This window comes from Cheilinus undulatus, linkage group 23 (genome assembly GCF_018320785.1).
Source record: "Cheilinus undulatus linkage group 23, ASM1832078v1, whole genome shotgun sequence".
In the NCBI taxonomy this organism is placed as follows: Eukaryota; Metazoa; Chordata; class Actinopteri; order Labriformes; family Labridae; genus Cheilinus; species Cheilinus undulatus.
The window spans coordinates 2,250,889-2,275,694 of record NC_054887.1 but is presented as its reverse complement, the minus strand read 5'-3'; the positions used below and the strand labels follow the sequence as shown (position 1 = coordinate 2,275,694).

Below are 24,806 nucleotides of genomic sequence, written 5' to 3'. Positions count from 1 at the left end.
AACGTTTCCATGGTTACTGGGACGCGCTACCGCTTTAAGCATGGTGAGTTTCTACTGTTTAGATCGTATAAAATACCACTTTTTGGTTTTTAAATTTGCCAAATGGAATTTTTCAAACTATAAAGTGTCAGTCTAACTCTACAGCTAACACAGTGAGAGCTTCAGACACTTTAGCCTCCGACCGTTTAAGAACCAAAGACTGTTGTTAGCTGTTAAAGAGAATACCTTAACCTTATTCATTAGCAGTATCAGACCATTTCCCTGATATACACCTTTTATTTACCCTGACTCGTTTTAACTTTCTCTGTTTTCTCCTGTGAACGGTAGCCGCCAAAACAAGCAAAGGTAGGGTCGATCAACTTTCATATTTTTTAACATGCATCTTTTTATTCTAAAATAAATACTGAAGGCAGGTAAGGATTTACTTTAGACAGCTTAAAATGGTCTCAAATCCATTTCACTACTTTGTTCACACACTCATTCTCAGTTTATCTCTAACTATGTACTGTAGTTAACTATGATCTCCTGTTAAACACTGGTGTTTATATACATAACAAATCTCATTTACTCAAATTACTGTGATTGAATATTTTTTTGTGTACTTATGCTTTCTTTGTCCTTTTTAAAATAAGTCTATGTTGGGGAAAGTACTGTACTTCATTATATATTTAAAAAGCATTGAATACTGAGTAAAATAAATAAAAGTAAAAGCCAAAACAAGGAGGTCTAAGCTTTCTGCCAAGACCAGAACAGGCCAGTAGTTTAACTTTCACCACACATGATGGTCAGAATGACTCCATATTTCATCCCAAAACAGCTGTTGGATTTTAATGTAGGTTAAGTCACACATCATATAATAAACATCAGATTTATACAGTGACTATACAAAGTATTCACCCCCTTGAATGTTTTAACCTTTGATTGAATCTATAAAGATTTTTTTTTTTTTACAAAAAACTCCTCAGTGTCAAAGTAAAAACAGATTTCTACAAAACACTGAAGCACAATGAAATATAAATCTGTAATGTAAAATCAGTGACTGCATAAGTATTCACCCCCTCTAAAGTGACTGACCTACTCCAACAGAGGTCCACACAGTTGGTGCTAGTAGTCTCACAGTTAGTGAAATGAGGATCCCCTGAGGTCAGTGACTGTGTCTCAGTGATTGTAGTATAAAGACACCTCTGACTGGAAGGTCCAGTCACTGGTTCATCAGTATTCCTGGCTACCATTACACCATGAAGATATAAGAACACTTAGAGAAAAGGTCATAGAAAGGTATAAGTTAGGAGATTGAGACAAAAACATTTCCAAGTCTCTGAACATCCCCCAGAGTTCAGTTAAATCATCCTGAAGAAATGAAGGAATACGTCACATGTGTAAATCTGCCTAGATCAGACCGTCCTCACAAACTGAGTGTGCAAGAAGGACACTAGTGAGAGAGACCACCAAGACACCTATGACTACTCTAGAGGAGCTCCAAGCTTCAGCAGCTGAGATGGAGAGACTCTGCAGACAACAACTGTTGGCCGGGTTCTTCACCAGTCAGAGCTTTATGGGAGAGTGGCAAAGAGAAAGACACTGTTGAAGAAAACTCAGATTCCATCTGGACTAGAGTTCACCAGAAGGACTGTGGGAGACTCCATGGTCAAGAGGAACAAAGTTCTTTGGTCTGATGAGACCAGAATGGAGCTTTTAGACCATCAGACAAGACGCCAAACACTGACATCACCACAAACACACCATTTCCACTGTGGAGCACGGTGGGGGCAGCATCATGCTGTGGGGATGCTTCTCAGCAGCCAGCCCTGGAAGGCTTGTAAAGGTAGAGGGTGAAATGAATCCTGGAGGACAGTCTTATTCAGTCTGAGAGAACTACAGCTATGGAGAAGATTTATTTTCCAGTCAGACAATGAGCCGAAGCATCCAGAGAAAGCTACGCAGAAACGGTTTAAAGACAACAAAGAGAATGTTCTGGAGAGGCTGAGACAAAGCCCAGACCTCGATCCAAGAGAGAATAGAGGCTGGACTTGAACAGGGATGTTCACACCTGATCCCTGAACAGCCTGACAGAGCTTGGGCAGTTTAGCAAAGAAAAATAGAGTAAAATTCCAGAGTCCAGAAGTTTGATCCTGACTGAGACCTATCCACACAGACTCAGAGCTGAGACTGCAGACAAAGGAGTCTCTGCTAAATACTGACTAGAAGGAGGGAATATTTATGCAGTCACTTATTTTAAATTACAGCTTTTATTTAACTGACTTTGGTTTGTATGAATATGTTTACACTTTGACAATAAAAAGGTCTTTTTAAAAGTTTTGTCAGAAAAGTTAAACCATATTGACTATAAAAGGGTAAAACATCAAGGCAGGTGAATAGTTGTGCTGTGCACTGTATTCTCTAGGAAAGATAACTGTGAAAGTCCTCTTTATACCTATTTATTTTCTAGTTTCCATTGAGTTTTCACTTCTAAACAAACTGAACCAAAGAGAGAATATTAATGTTGGGTACACCCACCACAGTCTGAGGTATCAAAACTATCTACTCAGTTCTTTGAGTAAACTTTAAATGAATATTTACTTTAACTAGAGTAGATTTATAGACTACTGCTTTTATTTCTAAGTACACGTTAACCTGAGTACTTGAGAATAAAAGTCTGTTTTTTCCACCTCTGCTGACATGTAAGGTTTGATGTTCATAAATTTCTCACAAAGGGCAAAAAGCCAACAAAGAAACAGTTAGCAAGGCAGCGAGAGGAGGAGGAGAGGAGGCTGCGAGAGGAAGGTAATCCAGAGACTCATCTATTATTATCCAAGAGAAATAAATGTCTGTTGGATATTAACACATAAACTTCACATTTGTCCGTTCTTATAGAGGAAGCACGGCTACAGGCAGAGAAAGACGAGCAGGAAAGACTGGAAAGAGAGAGGAAGGCAGAGGAGCTAGAAAAGCTCGAGTTAAAGGTAAGATATCCACAGAAATACCAGGCCAGTAATGTTCTGGGATGTGACGAACAAAATCTAGTTCTGTTTACCGGTGGGGATAAATTTAGTCTGAATATGGCTAAATTCAGCTCCTAGTTTTTGGTAAACCATCTATTAAAGCAGGGGTGTCAAACTCAGTCCCAGCAGGGGCCAGATTCTGGATTCAGGTCTGACCTGAGGGTCAAACAGGGTCAACTTTATAATATCAACCCCTAAAAGCCTGTTGTACCATATTTGATACGTACTTTTATGAGACCTCTATCTAATCAATATGATCATAAATTACAAAAAAAAACTTCAAAATACAATCTGATAAATTGTAAAAAAATAAAAAAAATAAAAATGCCCTTAAGAGGGTTATCAGTTACCGAAAACACCTAATGTATCAAATGAGATATAAAAAAATATATATGTTAAATTTTATAGAAATTTGGATTTTTTTGAATTTCAATAGAAAGTGAAATAAACATTTTAGTTCCAAAAAATTAGAAATTTCTGGCTATAATTTGTGTTTTCAGGCTTTAATGGGTTAAACTGTCAACTTGCATTTTCACCATTGATAAAATAGGAAAAACAAAAAAATTGCACCAATGATAAATGATTTTGAGGTTAAAGTATCATAATCTGAGAAAAGCAAATTTACTAGTTCAAAAAGGTCAAATCATGAAATTGAAATTGAAAAATAATGTTTTTAAAGGAAAATATATTAGAAAGAAGTCAAAATTTTAAAAGGAGTTTAAAAGGTCAAAATATAAAATAAAAATTGTAATCATGAAATTAAAAGTCAAAATATGATTTTAATTTTTAAATTGTGAGTCTAAAAGGTCAAACTATGGGATTATGAAGTCAAAATAAGGAGTTAAAATATAAGATAAAATACAAAATAATTGGTTAAAAATGTCAAAACATGACTTAAAAATTTGAAATATACATCTAAAAGTTCAAAATACTATATAAGAAGTCAAAATTATGAGTTGAAATACTCAGGGTACAAAATAAAAAGCCAAAATCCCAAGTTTGAGTCTTTATTGTGACATGAAAAAATGAAAGTATTAAATTAAAACACAAATTAACTTGTTTTCCCAAATTCCTGACATTTTTTCCTCCTTACTTTTTCAGATTTGATGACTTCACGAGGATATCTTAAATTATCAATGAAAAATTGACATGTTTATACTTCAGGAAATCTGAGTACTGATTGGCCAGTTATTATAGAAATATATGATATAATCTTGCGGGCCGGATTTAACTGTTCCATGGGCCAGATTTGGCCCCCAGGCCTTGAGTTTGACACCCCTGTAGTAAACCATTAAATATGTCATAAGATCTAATGATAGTATCATTAGAGCTAAACTTACATCTTAGGTCTAATCTGACCAGGAGAAATGGTCACAGACCTCTTAAATATTAAAATGTTTCAGAATGTTGGAAAAATAAAATCAAGTTTGAATTATCAGAGCGAGAGTATTATTTTACCTAACCTAAGCTAAAATGTACCAATGCCCCCCTTTTTATTTAAAAGAGCATGTCAAATAAATGACCTTAAATATTTATAATAAACTTCCTAAAATGTCTGTATCCCCCTTATTAGTCAGGAGTCATTTTTGAATATTGTCCTGTCCACCTCAGCGACCTCAGGCCAATAAACATTTAACAGTCAGGAAGGGTTAAAGATTCAAGACCAACCATTATGACAGGCAGTGAAACTCTAACGGGCTATGAGGCTCTCCCTGTACCAGCTGAGTTCATCAGTGTCTTTTTTACAGGACCGAGGGCGCAGAGAAAACGAACTGAATGAGCTGCGCCATCTACTGGAGGAAAATCACGCTGTAATAACCCAGTGGAAAACAGATACTGTGGAGAAAGCCAAGGTGTGTTTCTGTCTTAAAATACAATTTTAATGTACAGAAACGTCCTACAGAATTTGACGAGTTTTTGTAATAGTGACCAGAATGTAGCACATCATATTTCTGTATTCTAGCCAACACCAGCATGGACATAAAACAGATAAATATAGGTATACAGTGGCATATATGTGATAAATTAAAATGTTTGTCTAGATTCAGGCTGAACTGAGTTAAAATGATCAGCTGTTGTGATTTTATCTTAATTTACAGCAGCTTTCTTGTTGCTGATGTTCAAACTGATCCTGATCCTGGTTTTTGCACAGTGGGAGAAATACATGTGCTGTGATGGTAGCCCTGATCCAACGGTACAGCAGGATATTAACACCTATATCAGCTTATGGAGAGATGACCGGCAGGCTGACATCACACCTGTGCTCCAGAAATGTAATGACACCTTAAAGGTGTGTATGCTGTGTCTATAATTATTGGATAAATCACTCACAACTTAATAAACTTTAGTTTTAGTGCTGTGTTAACTTACAGTTTATTTAAAAGAACTTTATGTCATTTACTGTGAAGACCTTATTTATCATACTGCTATTTATGGAGTAATGCATATTTAATAAGTGATAAAGAACAAAATAACCAAAAGCAAAAGAATCAATATTAAAGATGAAAGACAGAATAAAAACACCCTTTTCTACTTTTAATAAACAAGTCTAATAACTGTCCTCCTCAGTATAACACAGGATTTAAGGATGGACAAGTATTCTCTGCTCAGTTTTTCCAAAAGATAAACTGTCATCTATTTTGGTTATTAGGTATTCCAATCTTAATTTTTAGTCTAGACAGAATGCACTTTTGTTAGGTAAGTCTCCTATCATGACTAATTAATCTACAAGCTAACTTAAATCACTGCGGTAAAATGCCTTATCTTATGTGCACATCTGCACTCATAAATCTATTAACTGTAACTTAAATCACTGTGGTAAATGCCTCACTTCATATGCATATCTGATCTAACTAATCTATTGAATGTTACTAAAACCACCGTGGAAAATGCCTTTCCTCATATGCTTATCTGCACTAATCAATCTACTAACTGTAACTTAAATCACTGCAGTAAAACTCAAATGCATTTATCTGCACTCATAAAACTCTTACTTTTTACTCAGACAACTGTAGTATAATGCCTTTCCTCATGCATACCTGCACTAATTAATCTATGAACTGTTACTTGAATCACTGCGGTGAAATACCTTACCTCATATGCTCATATGCACTAATTAATCTTTTAACTGTTACTTAAGTCAGTGCAGTAAAATACCCCACCTCATATGCACACTGCACTAATTGATCTACTAACTATAACTTACATCACTTTAGTAAATGCCCTCACCTCATATGCGTATCTGCACTAATTGATCAATTAACTGTAACTGGAATCACTGTAGAAAAATGCCCTACCTCATATGCATATCTGATCTAACAAATCTTTTAACTGTAACTTAAATCATTGCGGTAAACACCCTTCCTCATAAGCATATCTGTATTCATAAATCTATTAACTGTTTTCTAAATCACCGCTGTAAATGTCTTACCTTGAATACATATCAGCACTAATTGATCTATCAACATTAACTCAAATCACTGTGGTAAAATCCTCACTTCATATGCATATCTGCAGTAAATAATCTATTGAATGTTACTAAAACCACCATGGAAAATGCCTTTCCTCATATGCATATCTGCACTAATTAATCTCCTAACTTTTACTCAGACCACCGTGGTAAAACGCCTTACTTCATCTGCACATTGCACTAATTAATCTATTAACTTTAACTTAAATCACTTTGGTAAATGGCTCACCTTAAATGTTTATTTGTACTTATTAATCTATTTACCATATTCAAATGCTATACATATTGATATATCTAATCTCTATTCAAACTGTATCTAAAACACTACCAGAAGGCTCTCTGTGGTAATTTGCCTCACTTCTAATGCATACATGAGTTATCAACTATCTAAACTTGTCTACCTCATGTCAATCAGCCCACATCCTTGCATTTTAAACTTCTGATCATGTTTAGTCAGCATTCTCGTTTTCTGTGCACATCTTGCACCCAGACTATAAATGCACACAGGCTTATACTGAAAAACATTCTAACAAGAGCTTTTACTTGTTCAAATGCTATTTCTTCTCTTTAAAACCCTGTGTACTTCGCTGTTACTTAAGCTGATAAATGTTTTCTCTTCTAGCTGATAGAGGAGCTGGAAGGTCTGCTCAGAGATGTTACAGATCCACAGGACAGACAGAAGTACCAGGAGAATCTCATCAGTCTGCAGGAACTCATCCACTCCAAACATCAGATCACCACTGAGGAGATTCTCAAGGTTTGAGAAGCATAGCTGTTCTTGATGTTGCATTGTGAAGAAGTGATGGTTTAATAAAATAATAATCTAGTATCTGAAGGTCAGAGGAAAGCACTTTGTAGAGCCGTTCTTATTTCTGTCTCGTCTTCCTTGTTATAGAGAGCCAGTGCAAATATTGACACTGAGACGGGTAACATGCAGACTGTGATCAGAGATGACAACATTACACTGTGTCTCTGGGCCAACCTCAAAAAGAATCCAAGGTATGTCAAAGGAATTCCAAAAAAGCTGGGACATCAATACAGTGATCCTTTTCAGTCTATATTCAATTTGATTTAGCACAAAGACTAGATATTTTAGGTACAAACTCCAGTGTTTCTTTTTTTAAATATACACACACTCTGAATTTGATGCCTGCAGCATGTTCCAAAAAAGTTTGGACATGACCAGATACTAAACCACTCAGGGTTTCTGTTGTTTTATTTTGTGCTTAATGACATGCCGTACCTTTTCATTGGAGCAGAACGTTTCCTTTTGCATCCAGCATGAAGCACCAGTTTATTTTGATTTGTCACATTCCTGTCACATTCAGGTTCAAGGGTTTAAACTTCGAGGAGGTAGGCCTTGGCTTTGAGCTTCCTAAACAGCTGGCTGTCAGCAACATAGCTGTCAGGATCCTTCATACACATTATGATCACCTGACCTCGCAGGCCAGGATGGCTCACCTGAGAGTCCACACTGCCAGCCACAGGTGACCCCCTACCACAGACTGTGCTACAACTAGAGCAAGAACTTAAACATCAGTAATAATGCTGGTAGTAGTGGCCATTCTGTCTTCACTGTGGTGTCATGCATTTGGAAACAGGTCTCTTGCAGATGATGAGGAGCTTCGTGCAGATGTGGATGTACCAGAGCAGGAGGAGATGAAAGAGAGGGAGGAGGTGACAGAGGAAGTGGAGATAGAGGATGAGGAGGTGCAGTCTACCCAAGGGCTTGAGGAGAGAAAGGTAAATGGACAAATAAGTTCCTGGTTAACTTCAGTGTGATGTTCTTGATTCTGACCGCCTCTTTCACAGAGTGCAGCCAGTTTTCAGTCAAGAAGGGACAGTACCCGGTCTGCAGGGGAGAGAGTGAGTCAGATCCAAACGCAGATGGAGGCTGTCTGTGGTAAGAAAAAAGTCTTAGTACATAAGACATAAACATTCTGTCACGCACAGATTTTAAAGTCTTGTTTAAGTTTAGTATTTTTCAAGATACACAAAACCACAACCTTCTTTTTCTTTCTTAAGCTGAGGGGGACCCAGCCTTTCCTCCTGCAGAGCTCACAGTGGTGAAAAATGGTGACCATGTGGTGGATTTAAGACAGTACACACCCCTGGGTGGGGTCTTCTATTATGATGTGTTTCATCTCCCACCACAAGCCCACCAGATGAACGGCTGGGATATAAGAGAGGTAGAGAAAAGCTGTCTGTATTAGCTGCTGAAACTGTGTTTAAAAAACACTTCATGCTCATGTTTTATTTCTAGGTTTTGAACAAAGGGCTACAGGTTTTTCCCTACCCTGGGAAAAGCTCTTCATCCGATGAAAACGACACTCTCTCCTGCCCTCCTGTAGGTGTAACTGTGACACTGCCTGAGACGGTCATCTTCCTGGAAACTCCCCAGGTTGCTTGTTGGGATGCTGCTGGTAGGGCTGACTTTAACACATAAAAAACACCACCAGGTCTGAGAGAAAAAATAAAAGTTTTCAAAAAGTCAATGATATTACTCATTTTTAACTCAGAGAAGCAGTGGAGGATGGATGGCACCACCGACGTCTCTTATGAGGGGGCAGAGGCCAAGATGTCGTTTAAGATGGATTCCTTCAAGGCCTTTGTGCTGATGCAGGAAACTTACGCCAACTTTCCCTTCCAGAGATGGGAGCTCAGGCCGCTTGACCAGAACTCGGCTCTTTTCACGGTCAGTGGGGCGCTCACTGACGTCAGTATCATGATCAAGGTAAAGCCCAGCATGCAGGTAACAGGAATAAACACGGAGATGTTATGTGCCTGTTCTAATTCAGTGTCTTCTCAACAGGGTAATCAGTGTATGTTACAAGCTGAGCAAGAGAGAGGTCTCTCTCACCTGAAGGAGAAGTGGATGAGCGGTCCAGCTCTGCAGAGAGCAATGCTCAACGCAGGGATCAATATCTTTGTGGATGAGTACACCGACAAATACGTCAGCACGACTGCCAAGGTCTGCATCTTTTACCTGTTTGTCCCAAGAATTATGACTCATCAGTATTGATGCAAGTTTGTTCTGATTACATGACAATGGGTATAAAACCTTAACAGCAGAGTAAAATTTATTAGCTGGTTCTCATTAAGTTTACAGTAGCTGCTAAGGAAATGATTGCAAGTAACTATGCAGAGGAAAATAAATGTTGTGTATTAAAGGAATATTTCAGTATTTTTAAGTTGAGTCATATGAGGTACCTACCAGTAATAGTGGCATTATCCTCCGGTGAGTTTAGTGAGCATTGCTCCTTCAAGGACTCACTGGTTGGACTGGCCAGGAAACTAGGCTATAGCAGGGGTGTCAAACTCAATCACAGCAGGGGCCAAGTTTGAGTCCTTATTTTGACACAAAAAAAATGAAACTATGAAATTAAAACAAATTAATTTCTTTTCCTACCTCCCTGACTTCTTATCTAATATTTTTACTCCTTACTTTTTCAGATTTTATGAATTAACAAGGATATCTTAAATCATCAAGGATAAGTTCACATTTTTATACTTGAGGAAATCTGCAGACCTCAGACTGATGGGCCAGTTATAACAGAAATATCATATGATCTTGTGGGCCGGATTTGGCCCCCAGGCCTTGGGTTTGACACCCCTGGTATACAGTGTAACAGATGAGCACACTTTCCCCTCTGAATTTAGCGATTTTTTTATTAAATTGGGCCACAAAACAAAGTTAAGCTCAAACGTACGCACTATCTAAAATTTTGAACCATTTTATACTCAGAAAGCCTCTGTGTTTTTGTCACTGTATTGAAATGCAAGAGCTCCTAACCAGCAGCCAAAGGCATGAGTGCAAAATACTGACATAAACAGTCTTTCTGGGTAAAAGTTAAAATGCTTCACAAGTTTTTAATAGTGCGCCTGTTTGAGTCAGCATTGTCTTGTGGCACATTTTTACAGAAAACTCACTAAATTTCACAGAGAAACTGTTCCCATCTGTTACACTGTATAGCCTAGATTCCTGGCCGGTCCAACCAGCAGGTTCTTCTTAAAGGAGCAATGCTCTCTAAAATCACTGACGGATAATGCCACTACTACTGCTAGGTAGCAAATGCTGCCCAACTTCAAAATCACAGTAATATCCCTTTGAGGGTATCTTTATTACTTTAAACCCCTTCAGCTATTAAAACAATTCAGAAACAACTGAGACTGAAACCGTTTTTTTTATCAAAAACAACTGAAAATTTGATCTGTCCTTTTTAGAAATTCACCTGTCAGCCAAAAATAAGCAAATATTACACACAGTTTGCCATTGGTCCATTCCTGATTAAAGCTGCATTTTCTGCATCAGCTTCCACTTCAGGGTCTTTAAGAGTTAAATCCTCCCTGCCTGCAGGAAACAAAAGACCATTTTCTGGCATGTTTTTCACCAATCACAACACAGAAAATTACCATCAAACTCAGAAATTAACATAACCCCAGAAATATGTGGCCACATTCTCCCATTCCCCTGTTTTAGCTGGCTGTGGAATAGATGATCAGGACTGATTTCACTTAAAATATACGCACAGTTGAAAGAATGTAAAAATTATTTTAGTATATTTGAAGGTCTGTCTCCTAAAATGTCTATCACAGAAGAAGCTGGCTCTTGCTTGAATGTGTGTGATGAGCCCTGGTATAGAGACATGTACCTGAATGCAATACCTGCCAATGCAGCTTCACTCTGCAGGATTTCTTCTGTCAAATACTCTGGAAATACTGCAGTGAAAACTACACTAAAACACATCATCTACAACATCTGCATTCTAATTTTGGAAAGCCAATAGTTCATTTGGTGTCAGTGGAAGAATACAGGCAAAGACTGGAGGCATTTTTCTAACATTTACCTCATCCCAGCATAAAGGGAGGAATTGCAGAAGTTCTTTAAAGCGGTTCTTGGTCTTGGGACAGACTAATTGGCACTGCTACTGACATTTACCGCACACACATTTGTGCTACTTGATCACAGTCTAAATTTTACATTTTTAAAGTGCTTTTTGTGGGATTTTCCTGCCTTTAGGATCCACTGACAGAGCATGCTGCCTATGAACAGATGGCCCTCTTTGCCTCTGCCTGTGCCTTTTCATGGAGCAAATGGAACGCCAAATGTGGAGCGGAGCATCTGGTCATGCAGGTACTTCCACGCAGGCTTAGTTTGGATACAGTTTGTTCATTCCTGTCCTATTTTCTTCCAGTGTGAAACAGCCCCTGTTGATTATCCTTGTCCTAGGTGTGTGAGCATCGTGGTCCTGGCCCTGTGCCTAGAGACTCGTGGAGTCTCTACCTGCTTGGTGCTCAGAGAAGTCAGAGGCTGGAGATCACAGAGAGCAGTGAGGCCTTCTCACCAGACCATTATCCTGGCAGTGAATTTCACTCCACCTTCATCCACATGCTCCAGGACAGCATGAGCGCTGACGGTATCACCAGGACCAGAGAATCAGACAACCTGTTCGTGGATACGATACAGGGCCTGCTCTGTGCCACCAGACCCCTGATGTATGCTTAACCTGTGTGGAATTAACCTCGGACTGCACCTTTAAAACAAAAATCTGAACAGTGCATTTAATATAAATATGAGACACTCGCTTTTCTTGTAGAATTGGCTACTTTATTTGTGCAAAGTTCCACGCATCTTCTTTGGAACATGTATAAAGTTGAAAACGGTGACAACCACAGCAAGAACATGAAGAGAAAAATAAAAAAACCCTTTGGTGTCAAGACTTTAACAATTATAACTTAACAAAAATATATTCACATGTCCCCACTCATTACTAACAAACTCATAAATATAAGATTTCAAAAATTTAAAAACACTTAAAATTTGAGTTTTATTACCAGTGTTTGTAGACTTTAAAGATATAAAAAATCCTTTATAAAGGCTGGCTGTCCCCTTTCAGGTGCTTGAAATGTGTTAAAAAAGCCGCGTGTCACAGTCGTAGCCATCATCCATGATGATCGTCATGGAAACTGCACAGTGGCCCACGGTATGACACGGCCAATCAGTGCTATTGTACGTAAGAAGGTCTGACGGGATTGGCTAATGTGTGCCAGCTTTGACGACTGATCAAACCTGATTTGATGACACATGATAGATCCAGGGAGGCAGTTAGAAGAAGCACTGAAACTCAAACTGCATCGTGATGTGTTCAGGAGCAGCTCACTGCTCTTTGTCTTCAAATAAAGACACACGCATACACACCAAACACACTACCTAATTTAGCAAACGTGATGTGATGCAGAAACTCCTCCGTAGGGTTAACTATCCCCCTGAGGCCTGTGCTGTCACCTCGAGTCCTGTTTGAGGAATCCTCAGGCACCAGTAAACATCCAACAGCCTCTGATCGGGATTCCTTCTTCAACAACAATTTCTGCAGAGGACTGATGACCAGTTAAACTATCTACCCGGGCGCTCAGGGCTAAACGGGGGGCTGTCCATTGTGTCGGAGCCCTGCGTAAGGCCACAGTAGCTGCTGGATGGTCATCCATGAGTCCCCGGTTCCCACAGGGGCAGCATCTACTGCTGGCTGCATCACCAGGCTGGCCAGCAGAGCCAAGAGACCTGCAGCAAACATTAACAATGAACAAATAACAACTTTAGATGACACCATAGTTTCACTCACATTAAAGAGAAAAAGCAAACTCTCTTTATGGTTGAACATTTAAGTAATACAAGGGTTTGTAAATGGATTTAAAACGATGAATATTTTAATTAATTTCTTAAAAAGGACCACAAACATACAAAAATAAGCAAGTGAATGTTTGGTAGATTAATTCTTTGTTGTAACAATCTAGATCTTGTACCACTGGAAAGCTAGATTATTTCCCTTTCAAATGGTGCCATATTTGTGAGGAACACCCAGGTGCTGACTATCAGGTGCCTGATTGACACCTGATGTTCATGAGCAGGGCTCTACTGTAGTTACAAAGCAATAGCAATACAATTTTTAAAATGCAAATGTATGAAAAATAAAGTTGAAATCACGAGTTCTGAAGGTTAAAAAATATGATAAAAGTTGAAATTGTGAGTCTAAAAGATCAGAATACAACTTTAAATATAAAACTGTTAGTTTAAAAAGCCAAAATATGAATTTTAATTTAAATTGTGAGTATAAAAGGTCAAAATATGACATGAGCATGGGACCTGCTACGGTTGTCAGTAGGTGTCTGCTCCAAGAAACTGCATGCAATGTTTTTGATTGATCAAGACATGGCAATTTCAAGCTGGTGTTCTTCAAAACCATGTTCTGGCATTATTTGGAGTGAGCCCTAGTACCATCTCCAAACTGAAGGCCAAGTTCTGTATAACAGGGGGGTGTCAGAGACAGGCTGGGTCCCAAGAAGATTGTTTCTTTACCCTTAAGAACCGTAGGCTGTCTTCTACAGATTTGCAGTCAAGATTGGCAGGACAATATGCCCAGACAATCCTGAACAGTCTGCACGCAACCAATCTCCAGTCTCATAGGGCTGCTATGACTGTCCGTCATGGCCAGGCGTGTTTGAACTGATGTAGGCAACACGTGCACTGGAACCTCAATATGTGGAGGAATGTTATGTCCAAGGATGAGTCCAGATTCTGCCTACAGCAGTTGGATTCTAGGGTCAAAGTGTGGAGAAGACGTGGAGAACGCGCATGCAGATTTCTGTAACATGTTTATGTGGAGGCAGTGTGACGGTGTGGGATGGCATCTCCATCACTGGAAAACGAGGCTTGTCATCATTGGAGGAGATCTCAATGCAGAGAGAGATGAGACTCTGCAACCAGTGTCAACCTCTTATCTCCACAGTCTGGGACAGAACTCTATCCTCCAAGATGGCGTAGCTCGCCCCCACAGCGACCACCTCCAGAATCTGGGAGTGGAGAGGATGGAATGTCCTGCCAGCAGTCTTGACCTCAACCCCATTGAACTCTTCTGGAATCAGCTTGGGTGTGCCAGAGTAACCGACACAACCACATTGGCTGACTTTGACAAATGCTGGTGGAAGAATGGGATGCCATCCCACACCAGTGTGTGACCAGGCTGGTGACCAGCATGAAGAGGAGGAGCCAGCCTGTTGTGGCTGTGTATGGTTCTTCCACACGCTACTGAGGCTCCTGTTTGTTAAATGAATTGCCAAAGTGCCAATATGTTCCTTTCAAATGTGGCACCATTTCAGGAAATCAACAAGCTTTCCTTGATTTATTGACAAGAAACATTGTTACAACAAAGAAAATAGGATCTGATACCGATATCTGTGTAGGACAAATTGAGCGTACCTGCTAGCACCACCACCATTGCCAACCAAAGCCAGAGCCCCCGGCCACTTCTGGCTACTGCTGCCGCGGCTGCTCGGGAGGAGGTCAGGCTATGGGACAGAGACTGGGCCATTCCTGGCTCTGTAGATGTCGGGCTGGAGGAAGGGCTCGGACTAGGGGCAACGAGAGATAACAGATGTTACCAGAGGAGAGAAAAAAATGAGACAACAAGAAACGGTCAAGATGAAGCAGGAGATTAAAGAAGTTACCAAAAATGACTTAAAGGACAGCGAATACAGAATCACAGGGGACTGTTTAGTATGTATGCGGGTCATTTGTGGTAACCAGTGCGATGGGTGTGCAGGCTGTGAATGTTAGCGGAGGCTTGGTGCAATCTGAAGTTGGCTTCAGTGAATCACATTTGATCACCTCTTTCAAACAGCATCAAAGAAGCAAAAATCATCACATGGTCTTCACAAGCTTGATGAAAAGCTGTCAGCAGCAGAGTTAATAGCAGATGGCATGGAGAGTGATGTGAGCATTGACAGGTTAAGCAAAAGCAGCCTGGAATCTGTCAACAATACGAACAGTGCTTAAAATCACTTTAGAGCCAATCTGAGTTTGTATTTATCACTACTCACTGATAAATACAGGCCTTTTGCATGCATGTATGTATTTGTTTTGACAGAGACGGAATCCAAAAGCACTTTCCACTTTGGACTCTCCTCCCTTCACACTTACAGCATTACAAACAGCTCATCCTGACTCCTGAGCAATGTGGAGGGAGGAAAAGAGCAAAGGACAGTTGAGAACAGCACATGATCTACAAATACTCGCTTCATGAAACGGTCCAAGTGTAGCAGTTAGAATAGTGAGAGAGACTGAACACGTTAGTGACTGACGGACAAGAGGAGATAGTTATCGGTTCGACCAGGGCTGTCAGACTCACAGCAGGGGATCCTGAATTTAGGTCTAACATCAGAGCCTAACAGGGTCAGGATTAAACCATAAACTGTCAACATCATTTTCACTTGTGATAAACTATGGGGGAAAAAACTTAAACTGATGATACAAGAGTTCAGAAGACAAAATATAATGTCAGAATTAAGTTTTTAAAAGGCCAATGTGTGGGAAAGAAAGTCTAAATCAGTTTTGAAGGTTATGAGATAAAAGTTGAAATTCTGAGTTTAAAAGGTCAAAATATGACTTTAAATTTAATATTATTATTTTAAAATGTCAAAACATGACTTCAAATTCAAAACTGTGAAAATAAAAAGGTCAAAATATGAGTTTAAATTTAAGATTGTGAATTTAAATGGTCAAAATATGACTTTAAATTTAATATTAAGATTTTAAAAGGTCAAAATATGACTTCAAATTAAATATTATGAATTTAAAAGGTCAAAATATGACTTCAAATTTAATATTATGATTTTAAAAGGCCAAAATATGACTTCAAATTTAATATTATTATTTTAAAATGTCAAAATATGACTTCAAATTCAAAACTGTGAAAATAAAAAGGTCAAAATATGACTTTAAATTTAAGATTGTGAGTTGAAATGGTCAAAATATGACTTTAAATTTAATATTATAATTTTAAAAGGTCAAAATATGACTTCAAATTAAATATTATGAATTTAAAAGGTCAAAATATGACTTCAAATTTAATATTATGATTTTAAAAGGCCAAAATATGACTTCAAATTTAATATTATGATTTTAAAAGGCCAAAATATGACTTCAAATTTAATATTATGATTTTAAAAGGCCAAAATATGACTTCAAATTTAATATTATGATTTTAAAAGGCCAAAATATGACTTCAAATTTAATATTATGATTTTAAAAGGTCAAAATATGACTTCAAATTCAAAACTGTGAAAATAAAAAGGTCAAAATATGAGTTTAAATTTAAGATTGTGAGTTTAAATGGTCAAAATATGACTTTAAATTTAATATGATTATTAAAGGTCAAAATATGATTTTAACTTCAAAATTTTGTGAATATAAAAGGTCCAATTATAGCTTTAAATTTAATATTAGGATTTTTAAAGGACAAAATATGAAACTACATTTAAAACTGTGAATTCAAAAGGTCAATATATGACTTAAAGTATAAGAATATGATAATAAAAGGTCAAAATATGACTTTAAATTTAATATGATTTTAAAAGGGCAAAATATGGATTTAAATTCAAAATAGTAAGTTTAAAATGCCAAAACATGATTTAAAATCAAAAAGGTGAGTTGTAAAGGTCAAAATATGACTTTAAATTCAAAATAGTTTAAAATGTCAAAATATGACAAAAAATTCAAAAAGGTGAGTTGTAAAGGACAAAATATGACATTAAATTTAAAATTGGTAGTCTAAAAGGTCAAAATGTAGGATTCAAAGTCTAAAATAAACGATGAAAAGGTCAAAATATGAGATAAAATTCCAAATAATAAGTTAAAAAGCTCAAAAGGAACTTAAATGTCAAAGAAATATATTTAAAAGGCATATTTGAGCTAGAAAGTCAAAATCATGAGTTTTAAAGATCAAAATATGACATAAATTTTTCAATTGTGAGTCTTTAAGGTGTGAGATAAAATCTGAAATAAAAAGTGTTTAAGGTCAAATAATTAGGTAAAATTTTAAATTGAGAGTTTTAAGGGTCCAAATATGAGATAAAAAAGTAGAATCGTAAGTTTAAGTTCATGACGCAAAATTGAAAATATGAAATTTAAAACAAGTTAATTTCTGTTCCTACATTACTGACTTTTTATCTCATTGTTTTTACTTTTTCTAATTTTATGCTGTGACAAGAATATTTCAGATCATCAAGGTTAAATTAATATCTTTATACTGGAGGAAATCTGCAGACCTCATAGCGTGGGCCAGTTATAATAAAAACCTGATATGATCTTGTGGGCCTGGTATAACTGAACCATGGGCTGGATTTGGCCCCCGGGCCTCAAGTTTGACACCCCTGGGTTAGATGATTGGACAGCATCATACCACACAGTAGAACTTGGGATCCATGTATGAAACAAAAATCACAAAGCTTCTGAAAGTCATACACTGATCTCAAGACAGTTAAAAGTTTAGAGACACGGTTCATCTCTGATGCTCTGTCATGATTAAGAAGCTGCTGAACCCCTGGAGCAAAGAAGAAGCTAGTCCAGTACAGACCCGTAGGATGAAAGACTGTCATCACTTAGGAGGTTTCACATACAAAAACATGAGAAAATGTTTTAAATTTACAGATTTAAATTTGTAGCCATTTAAACCTCGTTACAGCTAAGTGATGAACTCTTCCACCAATCAGCTAGCCTCCTAGCTTAGCTGGCAGAAAGTGGTGCTGCAGATAGGCTAGTGGTGGCTATTTGGTTGGACTAACGTCTTGAGGGGCAGAATGAAGGAGGTGAGTTTGCTGCCCAGCTCACTGAGACTGGACCTCCTCCTCTCTGCCACCGGCTCCTCCTTCTGCTCTTCTTCCGACTGGCAGTCAGTGTTGTCGCAGGCTGTCCTGTTGGCATGCGTGGGTCAGGCGTTCACAAACACACTCTTCAATTGCACATTCAAACACAAGCATGGCTTTAACACCACACTGATTCTGCATGTGCACACTCAAACACCATCATTTCATGCATGTGCAGACATTTACCAGCTCCCCTCAGAGAGATGTTTTCTTTAAAAACCTTCATAGAAAACAAGCAGGAATGCATATCACATGCTTCATAATAATCTCACAAAGCAGTTTCACAACTTTCAGATGTTTGGTGAGCACTAACGTCTGCATTTCAACATCTACACAGAATTTGTCTGTCTGGTTAAATAAAGGGAATTCTACTGCTGCAACCCAAACATCTGAAAGTTTTAGGAGTCCAAAATTAAAGGTCCACTCTTTACATCACATTTAAATGTGCGCTGGATTTGGAAAGTGTCCCAACAAGCTGTTAACCTCTTATCAACACTTCACCATGCAAGGAGTGACCAGATGCAGAAAAGATGGCTGCTCTGTCATTTGATGAGATCATCACAGAGGTTTAAGTTTTACTCCTGATATTAGCTGCAGTAGTATTTACTGACTGACTGGTATTAGACTTTTTTCTCCTCTAAAAACATTTTTAAAAAGCTTTATTGACTGTACAGTCAACAGATCAGCATGAATATAGAGTATAATAATACTAATAAAAATACATTTTTAGTAAAAAAATGCTTTCAAAGGGCTGTACATAAAGTTAAAATAATGAAAATAAACACTTGATAATAAGAACGTTTAAAAATCTAAAACTAAAGAAATGCTGTAAGTGATGTGATTAACTAGATTTTTAAAATAAATTAACAGCACTAATAAAAATATAAATAAATAAAAAAATACAAGGTTATTTTTACTGATTGTTAATACCCTTGCTTCTAATCCCCTGTAAGTTAGCTTGTTAAGTGTGCTAATTAATGTCTATCCTGCCGGTTTCAACACAGACATCGGCAGTGGATTATTATTTAAGCAATGGGATCTACTACAAAGTTTAGAAGTTTTCACAGCTGATCTAATAGGGAGGCTAGCCTGTCTGGACCTTTGCTGTGGTCCATTATGGTCCCCCTTTCCCCCTCCCTAAGGCGGACAGTCAAAGGCACCGCATTTAGGTTTAATTTGATCCTCTAAACTGGAGCACCAGTGTTTTAATAAAGAGACCTTTAATCATGGAAAGGTCATAAAGGGTGTGTGGGAGTTTGTGTTGAAAGGTGGAGGATAAGACTTTCTCTATTTTGGCTCAGTTAACTTTAACGGGTGTTAATACCCTGTGTTCACAACGACTTAGACCAGGGGTTCTCAACATTCGGGTCAGGACCCAATTGGGGGTCACGAGACACTGAGAGGGGGTCTCCAGATGCCTTCAAAAAAAAAAAAAAAAAAACTAGGAATATTTTTAAATTACACTGTTGCCACTTTAGACCAATTCTGCCAGATTTCAACCCGTTGTCATCACTTTTTCCTGCCTATTTGGTCAACTTTAACACATTTTTGCCACTTAAAACCAATTTTTGCCAGTTTTGAACCCTTTTCACCACTTTCTGCCTATTTTTGCCACTTCTGACTCAATTCTTGCCACTCTCTGCCCATCGTTGGATCTGTTGACCCATTATTGCCACTTTTAACCCCTTTTACCAATTTTAACGCCACATTTCACAATTGACATGCCCATTGATGCCAATTTAACACACAACCTTTTATTGCTAGTTATATCAATTTCTCATCCCATTTCACCAAATTTCCACCTGTTTTTGCTACTTTAACACCATTTCAGCCACTTTTTAATCCCCTTTCACCACTTAGAATGCCAGTTTTTTCCACTTTAACCAATTTTTGCCATTTCTATCCAATTTTTGGCACTTGTAACCCATTTCTGCTACTTTTAAACTCCAATTTCACCATTTCTCAGCATTTTTTGCCATTATTAATCCATTTTAGCTATTTAAAAGTATTGTGATTCTGTTTTATACAAAGGGAATAATGTTTTTAGGAGGGCTACTTACCGTACAAATGAATCAAGAAGATATTTGTTTCTTTGATAAGAGTGGTTATGATTCAGGTTAATATAAATATAATGAAATATATAATATAAAATACCACAGCTCAACTTCACAATGGACCATGATCTTGCTGGCCCCCAGTTTGGCTGGCCCATTTTCCCCCCCTTATGGGCAGTCTTGTCTCCACATGACTATTCTAGGATGTGCATAGCTGTTCAGCCACCCTCAGGTACAGTGGGGGTCCCCAGTCTCTGACACCTTTATGTTGGGGGCCGTGGGCGGAAAAGGTTGAGAACCCCTGGCTTAGACAGTTGTAGTTGCTGCTTTAAAACTCATTTTTACAGCTTTTTTCTCTCAGAAATGATTAGAAAGAGGCTGTTCAACATCCAACCAGAGCTGTGTTTGCTCTGTTCTTTCTTCTAGTCGCAGTAACATTAATGTTTGTGTGATCCTGTTTCACTGATCCGCTGGACGTGCCGTCACCTGTTGACTAATGTCTGCACTACTTCCGTCTCGTCTTTATCCACTGTTGTATTTTAAACAGTAGACTTTGTGAATATTCAGGCTGCTGCTGGTGTTTGCTGTGTTTGACAGGGCGGTGTGGGTTTCACACTCATTTTCCCATCTGTGTATGAGCTCTGCTTGTATGCATTCATTTGGTACATGTCTGCACTGAGAGGCCCGTATTTAATCGGTATTAATATGCATACCTTCACACTCCTAATCATAGCAGACAGCAACCCTCAGTCTCTTTACTTTTGCAAACAATCATCTGTTTATCGTTGCAGAGCTTCTACTTTGTAAAATACGGTTTTCATTGTTTTGTTGGGGATAATCAAAGGAGTGTTGGGTTAGGTTTGTAGACCCTAAAGTCTAAATGTTCTGATGTGTTTGTCTCAGTGCTGCCAAACTTGAAATGTTTCAGTCATTTATCTGAATAGAGCAGAATATTAGTTTTCTAAGTCATAAATTTCTTAGTGGAAACTAAATTTTTTGGCATTTTTCAAGAGCAAAGTGTAATGGTACCACTGTATATTTTCCTTGCTCATCTGTGATTTCCATAAACAGGAGAAATCCAGAATAAATGTCCCAGAATGCTCCATTGTTCTACCAACAGTAATGATGTGTCATCATTAGTGCCACAGCTGCCATCTTTATGTATCTGAGTCCAGCGTGAAAGGACTTGTTGCAGGCAGCATGGTAACCTGGCTCTCGGCATGGCTTACCCCTTCATCATGAGAGACGGCTCTTCAGTGTCAACCCAGGCTGCAGAGCTAACATAGCGTTTAAGAGGGGGGCGTGCCGGGTTCTTCCCTGCCACATTCCTGGAGACCATCATTATCAAATAGAAGCATAACAACAAAAACCCTCACATCATGGTACAGAAAGCCTTCAGAAAGGCACGCAGAGTCAATATCTCCACTCAGCAGAAAAACTGGAGAGGGATTTCACAGTCCTTACTCTAGAGACTCTCGACTAAAAGCTTTAGCTTATTCTTCACTTCCTTCATAGATCACAAATATGACGCCCATTAGAGTACATACCATGGGGATCTCCTTGTCAGTCTTTCTGCTTCAGCCTCTGAACCATCTTGTGTTTTGGACTGTGGTTAAAAAAAATACAGTTCTTATTATCAATTAAACATAATGTCAAATATAAATTCATATTCCATCATTTCTAACACTACTCAAATCTGCCCTGAATATGTTCTATGTACTTAGGCTCACTTTAGTATAACGATGCATTTTAAGAAAAAATGCTAATCACAAAATCCCTACATTTCCTGGCACAGATGCACAGAATAGAGGACCCTGACAGGAGGAATCATCCGTCTGCTATTTTATAACTCTCTTTTCTCAGCCACCAGAGGAACAATCACATTTAGAAGACAGTTTAGAGCTAAAGAGTCAGTTTCATTTTCTCCTCCTGTATTTAACTCTTTAGTTTTTCCTTATTTCACATTTTCTGAGTTATGTGAAGTTAAATCTCCCACTTAGGAGACATCTTGGTTGTTAAGTTGCTGCTAAAAATGTTCCATTTCCTGATGTTGCTCTTCAAAATAAAAGTCTTGAGTGATGATAAGCATTGGTGGCTTTTATTGTGACAGACCTGGCAGGAATAGAGCACGTCTATCAGCAGATACTTTACTAAACTTTAGCATCCCGGCATTAACAGACATGAGGGATTGAACCGTTTCTGCTTGTAGAGAGATAGGTATGTTTGTTCCTGCTGCATCTGGTTCAGGTGAAAAATAGACAAGACCTCCGGTATTTAGCCAGCTCCCTGACCTTACAGTGACCTCTAGTCAGAGAGCAGCTGCCTGGCTCTGTGCCAGAGCAGAGACAGACACTGGGGATTGTATTTACTGTTTTCTGGTACAAATCTCTCTGTTATGATGATTTTAATGACCCGTGGCTGATAGATTAAGGAAATTTACCTCACAGTAATGGCTCATTTCAGCATTATCTGAAAGGTGGATAAAGGGGGGGGGGTGGATTTTTCTGATTCTTGGGGAAATTATGGAAGGGCAGGGACACTTATTTTTGCTTTAAAAAGCCTGAAAAAGTGTATTTTACATAATTTGTGACCTTGAATTTCTAATTATTAATTTTTCAAACCATACCCTACACCATTTGCATTTCAATGATTTCATAAAGTAAAAAGCAAACTGCCCGTTTAAACTGCATGCTTCATCTTCAACAGCAGGATTTTCCTCACCATGTCAAAGTGCATGTTTCCTGCCCCAGAGCGAGGGATCGCCGCGATACTGACCCGCCGTGCTGATGACTGTTGGTTGAGGAAAAGGAAAAACAAAAAATTAGAGAATACTTTAACACACATTCCTAAACAGTCCTGGGTAAAAGAATGCTCCAGTAATCCACGCCACTTTGCCATAACCGACCTTGTAGTACTGAGATGCTGGCTGTTTCTTGCCACGGAAATCCTCTGAGAAATTTAAAAAAAAAAAAGTTTTTTTTAGATAAAGCTTCTGTTCCACCACTGACATTCACACAAACTTGTGTAGTATAGCTGGATGAATTTAATGCATCAGTTCGTTTAAGAGTGATGCTTCAGTTATTACTGCTGCAGAAAACATGAGTCTGCATGAATCATATGGGTCCATTTAATTTTTCAGTTTCATTAATGCAGCTGAATGTTGCTCTTGGACCTCTATAACCTTTTATTCTACAGTCTGGAAGATACATTCTAGGAAGAAATCTTTATCAGAATAACTTCAAATAAAACTGTAAGCACTGAGCTGTTAAATTAAAGATGTTCAATGTCAAAACAAACACAATGGCAGGACTGTGACAGAAGCCTCCAAATCTAAATAGTGTGATTTATTCTCAGTCCTCACCTCTCTCAGAGGATCCAAATGACCTCTCATTCTGCATGAGCGTCTCTCTCAGCTCCAGCAGCTCTGCGTGCTCCTTCGTGTACACCCTCCTCAGGTTCTCCACGTGCTGGATCATCACCTCCACAGCCTTACCGATACGACTCTCCTGATACACAGTAACACAGGAATCCATGAAATTATCAGAGCTGGAGGTACACGACTAAACACTGAAACTAGGGACGGCAATGATCAATCTTTATCAGCTGGTAAAGGCTTCAGGTTGAATACATGCATCTGTACGAGGTCTATTCAGTCACACTGACCTTTGAATTTTTAGGTTATCTAATCAGTTGACATCCATGCAGAAGGAGGTACTTTGAAAATGTAGCATAACAGAAATGCAGTCTTTCTTACATGTTAGCTAACTTGAAGCAGTTTCTTTTTTGTGCATTAAAAATGTGTGTTTCACATCTGCATCTGCATGTGGGTCATCACAATAAGAGTAGTTCATGGTACATGGGCTGTGGAAAAATTCAGATCACTACCCAGTATCTGCAAATACATTATCTGACCTGGTGAATGGCACCAAGCATCTCAGAGCGACTGGACACCCGGGTCATGGACTGGATGAGGATATCCAGGTTCTTCTGGAGCCTCTGGATGATCTCCATGGACTGGTTGTCATCCTCACACAGAGGAGTCAAAGCCTGGGAGCAGAGAGTTGAAGAGATATGAGAATGGAGAGAACAAAATGTAGACTCTACATGACTAGACTCTACGACAGTCATAAAGGGTATTTTCTTTACAGATTCAGTAAATAATTCTTGCCAATGTTACTTAACTACCCATGTGTTTTACCTACAAAACAGACAAATAGAAACATCTGATTCTTTAATGGAGCGTTACTCAACCCCGCTCAACCAAAGAGCCTAATTGTTAAAAAAATACCTTTGCAAGAGCCAAAATCAAAGTGGTGAACTGCGGTGAAAACATGGGTTAAAGTGGCAATAAAAATAAGTTAAAGCTGGTAAAAAAAGGTCAAAAAGCAGTCAAAAGGGGGCAAAAAATTGGAGTCGTGGGTAAAATAGGCAAAATATGGCAAAAACTGGGTGAAAAGTCACAAAAATGGAGAGATAAGTGGCAGAATGGGTGAGAAGTGACAAAAAAGTGTGTTACAGGTTGCAAAAATGGTCATAAAGCGGCAAATAAGGTGGCAAAAAACTGTGTCAACAGTGTTTATAATG

General features: G+C 38.3%; 2 protein-coding genes across 11 annotated transcripts in view; one reads left to right on the top strand and one right to left on the bottom strand.

Moving 5' to 3' along the window:
- Window positions 1-9: 9 nt before the first annotated feature.
- Window positions 10-11,977, top strand: dnai7 (dynein axonemal intermediate chain 7). The gene is made up of 17 exons (XM_041781314.1): window positions 10-43; window positions 145-152; window positions 2,715-2,784; window positions 2,875-2,963; window positions 4,751-4,855; window positions 5,155-5,292; window positions 7,094-7,228; window positions 7,367-7,470; window positions 7,800-7,958; window positions 8,073-8,214; window positions 8,284-8,374; window positions 8,497-8,660; window positions 8,735-8,894; window positions 8,991-9,205; window positions 9,284-9,442; window positions 11,492-11,605; window positions 11,702-11,977. The coding sequence occupies exons 1-17, from the start codon at window positions 10-12 to the stop codon at window positions 11,975-11,977; spliced, it is 2,163 nt and encodes a 720-aa protein (XP_041637248.1).
- An 86-nt stretch (window positions 11,978-12,063) lies between these two features.
- The window catches only part of LOC121505338 (lymphoid-restricted membrane protein), a 67,846-nt gene continuing 55,103 nt past the window's right edge, over window positions 12,064-24,806 (bottom strand). For 5 of the 10 annotated variants that reach the window (XM_041780548.1, XM_041780547.1, XM_041780550.1 and 2 more), the window contains exons 31-39: window positions 24,135-24,269; window positions 23,584-23,728; window positions 23,128-23,171; window positions 22,944-23,012; window positions 21,770-21,828; window positions 21,452-21,550; window positions 18,088-18,216; window positions 14,726-14,877; window positions 12,064-13,030 (exon numbers count right to left, since the gene is read on the bottom strand). In XM_041780548.1, coding sequence (XP_041636482.1) covers window positions 12,888-13,030; window positions 14,726-14,877; window positions 18,088-18,216; window positions 21,452-21,550; window positions 21,770-21,828; window positions 22,944-23,012; window positions 23,128-23,171; window positions 23,584-23,728; window positions 24,135-24,269 — 975 coding nt within the window. In that variant the 3' untranslated portion in view covers window positions 12,064-12,887. Of the gene's footprint in view, window positions 13,031-14,725; window positions 14,878-15,445; window positions 15,473-18,087; window positions 18,217-21,451; window positions 21,551-21,769; window positions 21,829-22,943; window positions 23,013-23,127; window positions 23,172-23,583; window positions 23,729-24,134; window positions 24,270-24,806 lie in introns of all 10 variants that reach the window. The other 5 variants (XM_041780553.1, XM_041780555.1, XM_041780552.1 and 2 more) reach the window with 5 other exon arrangements.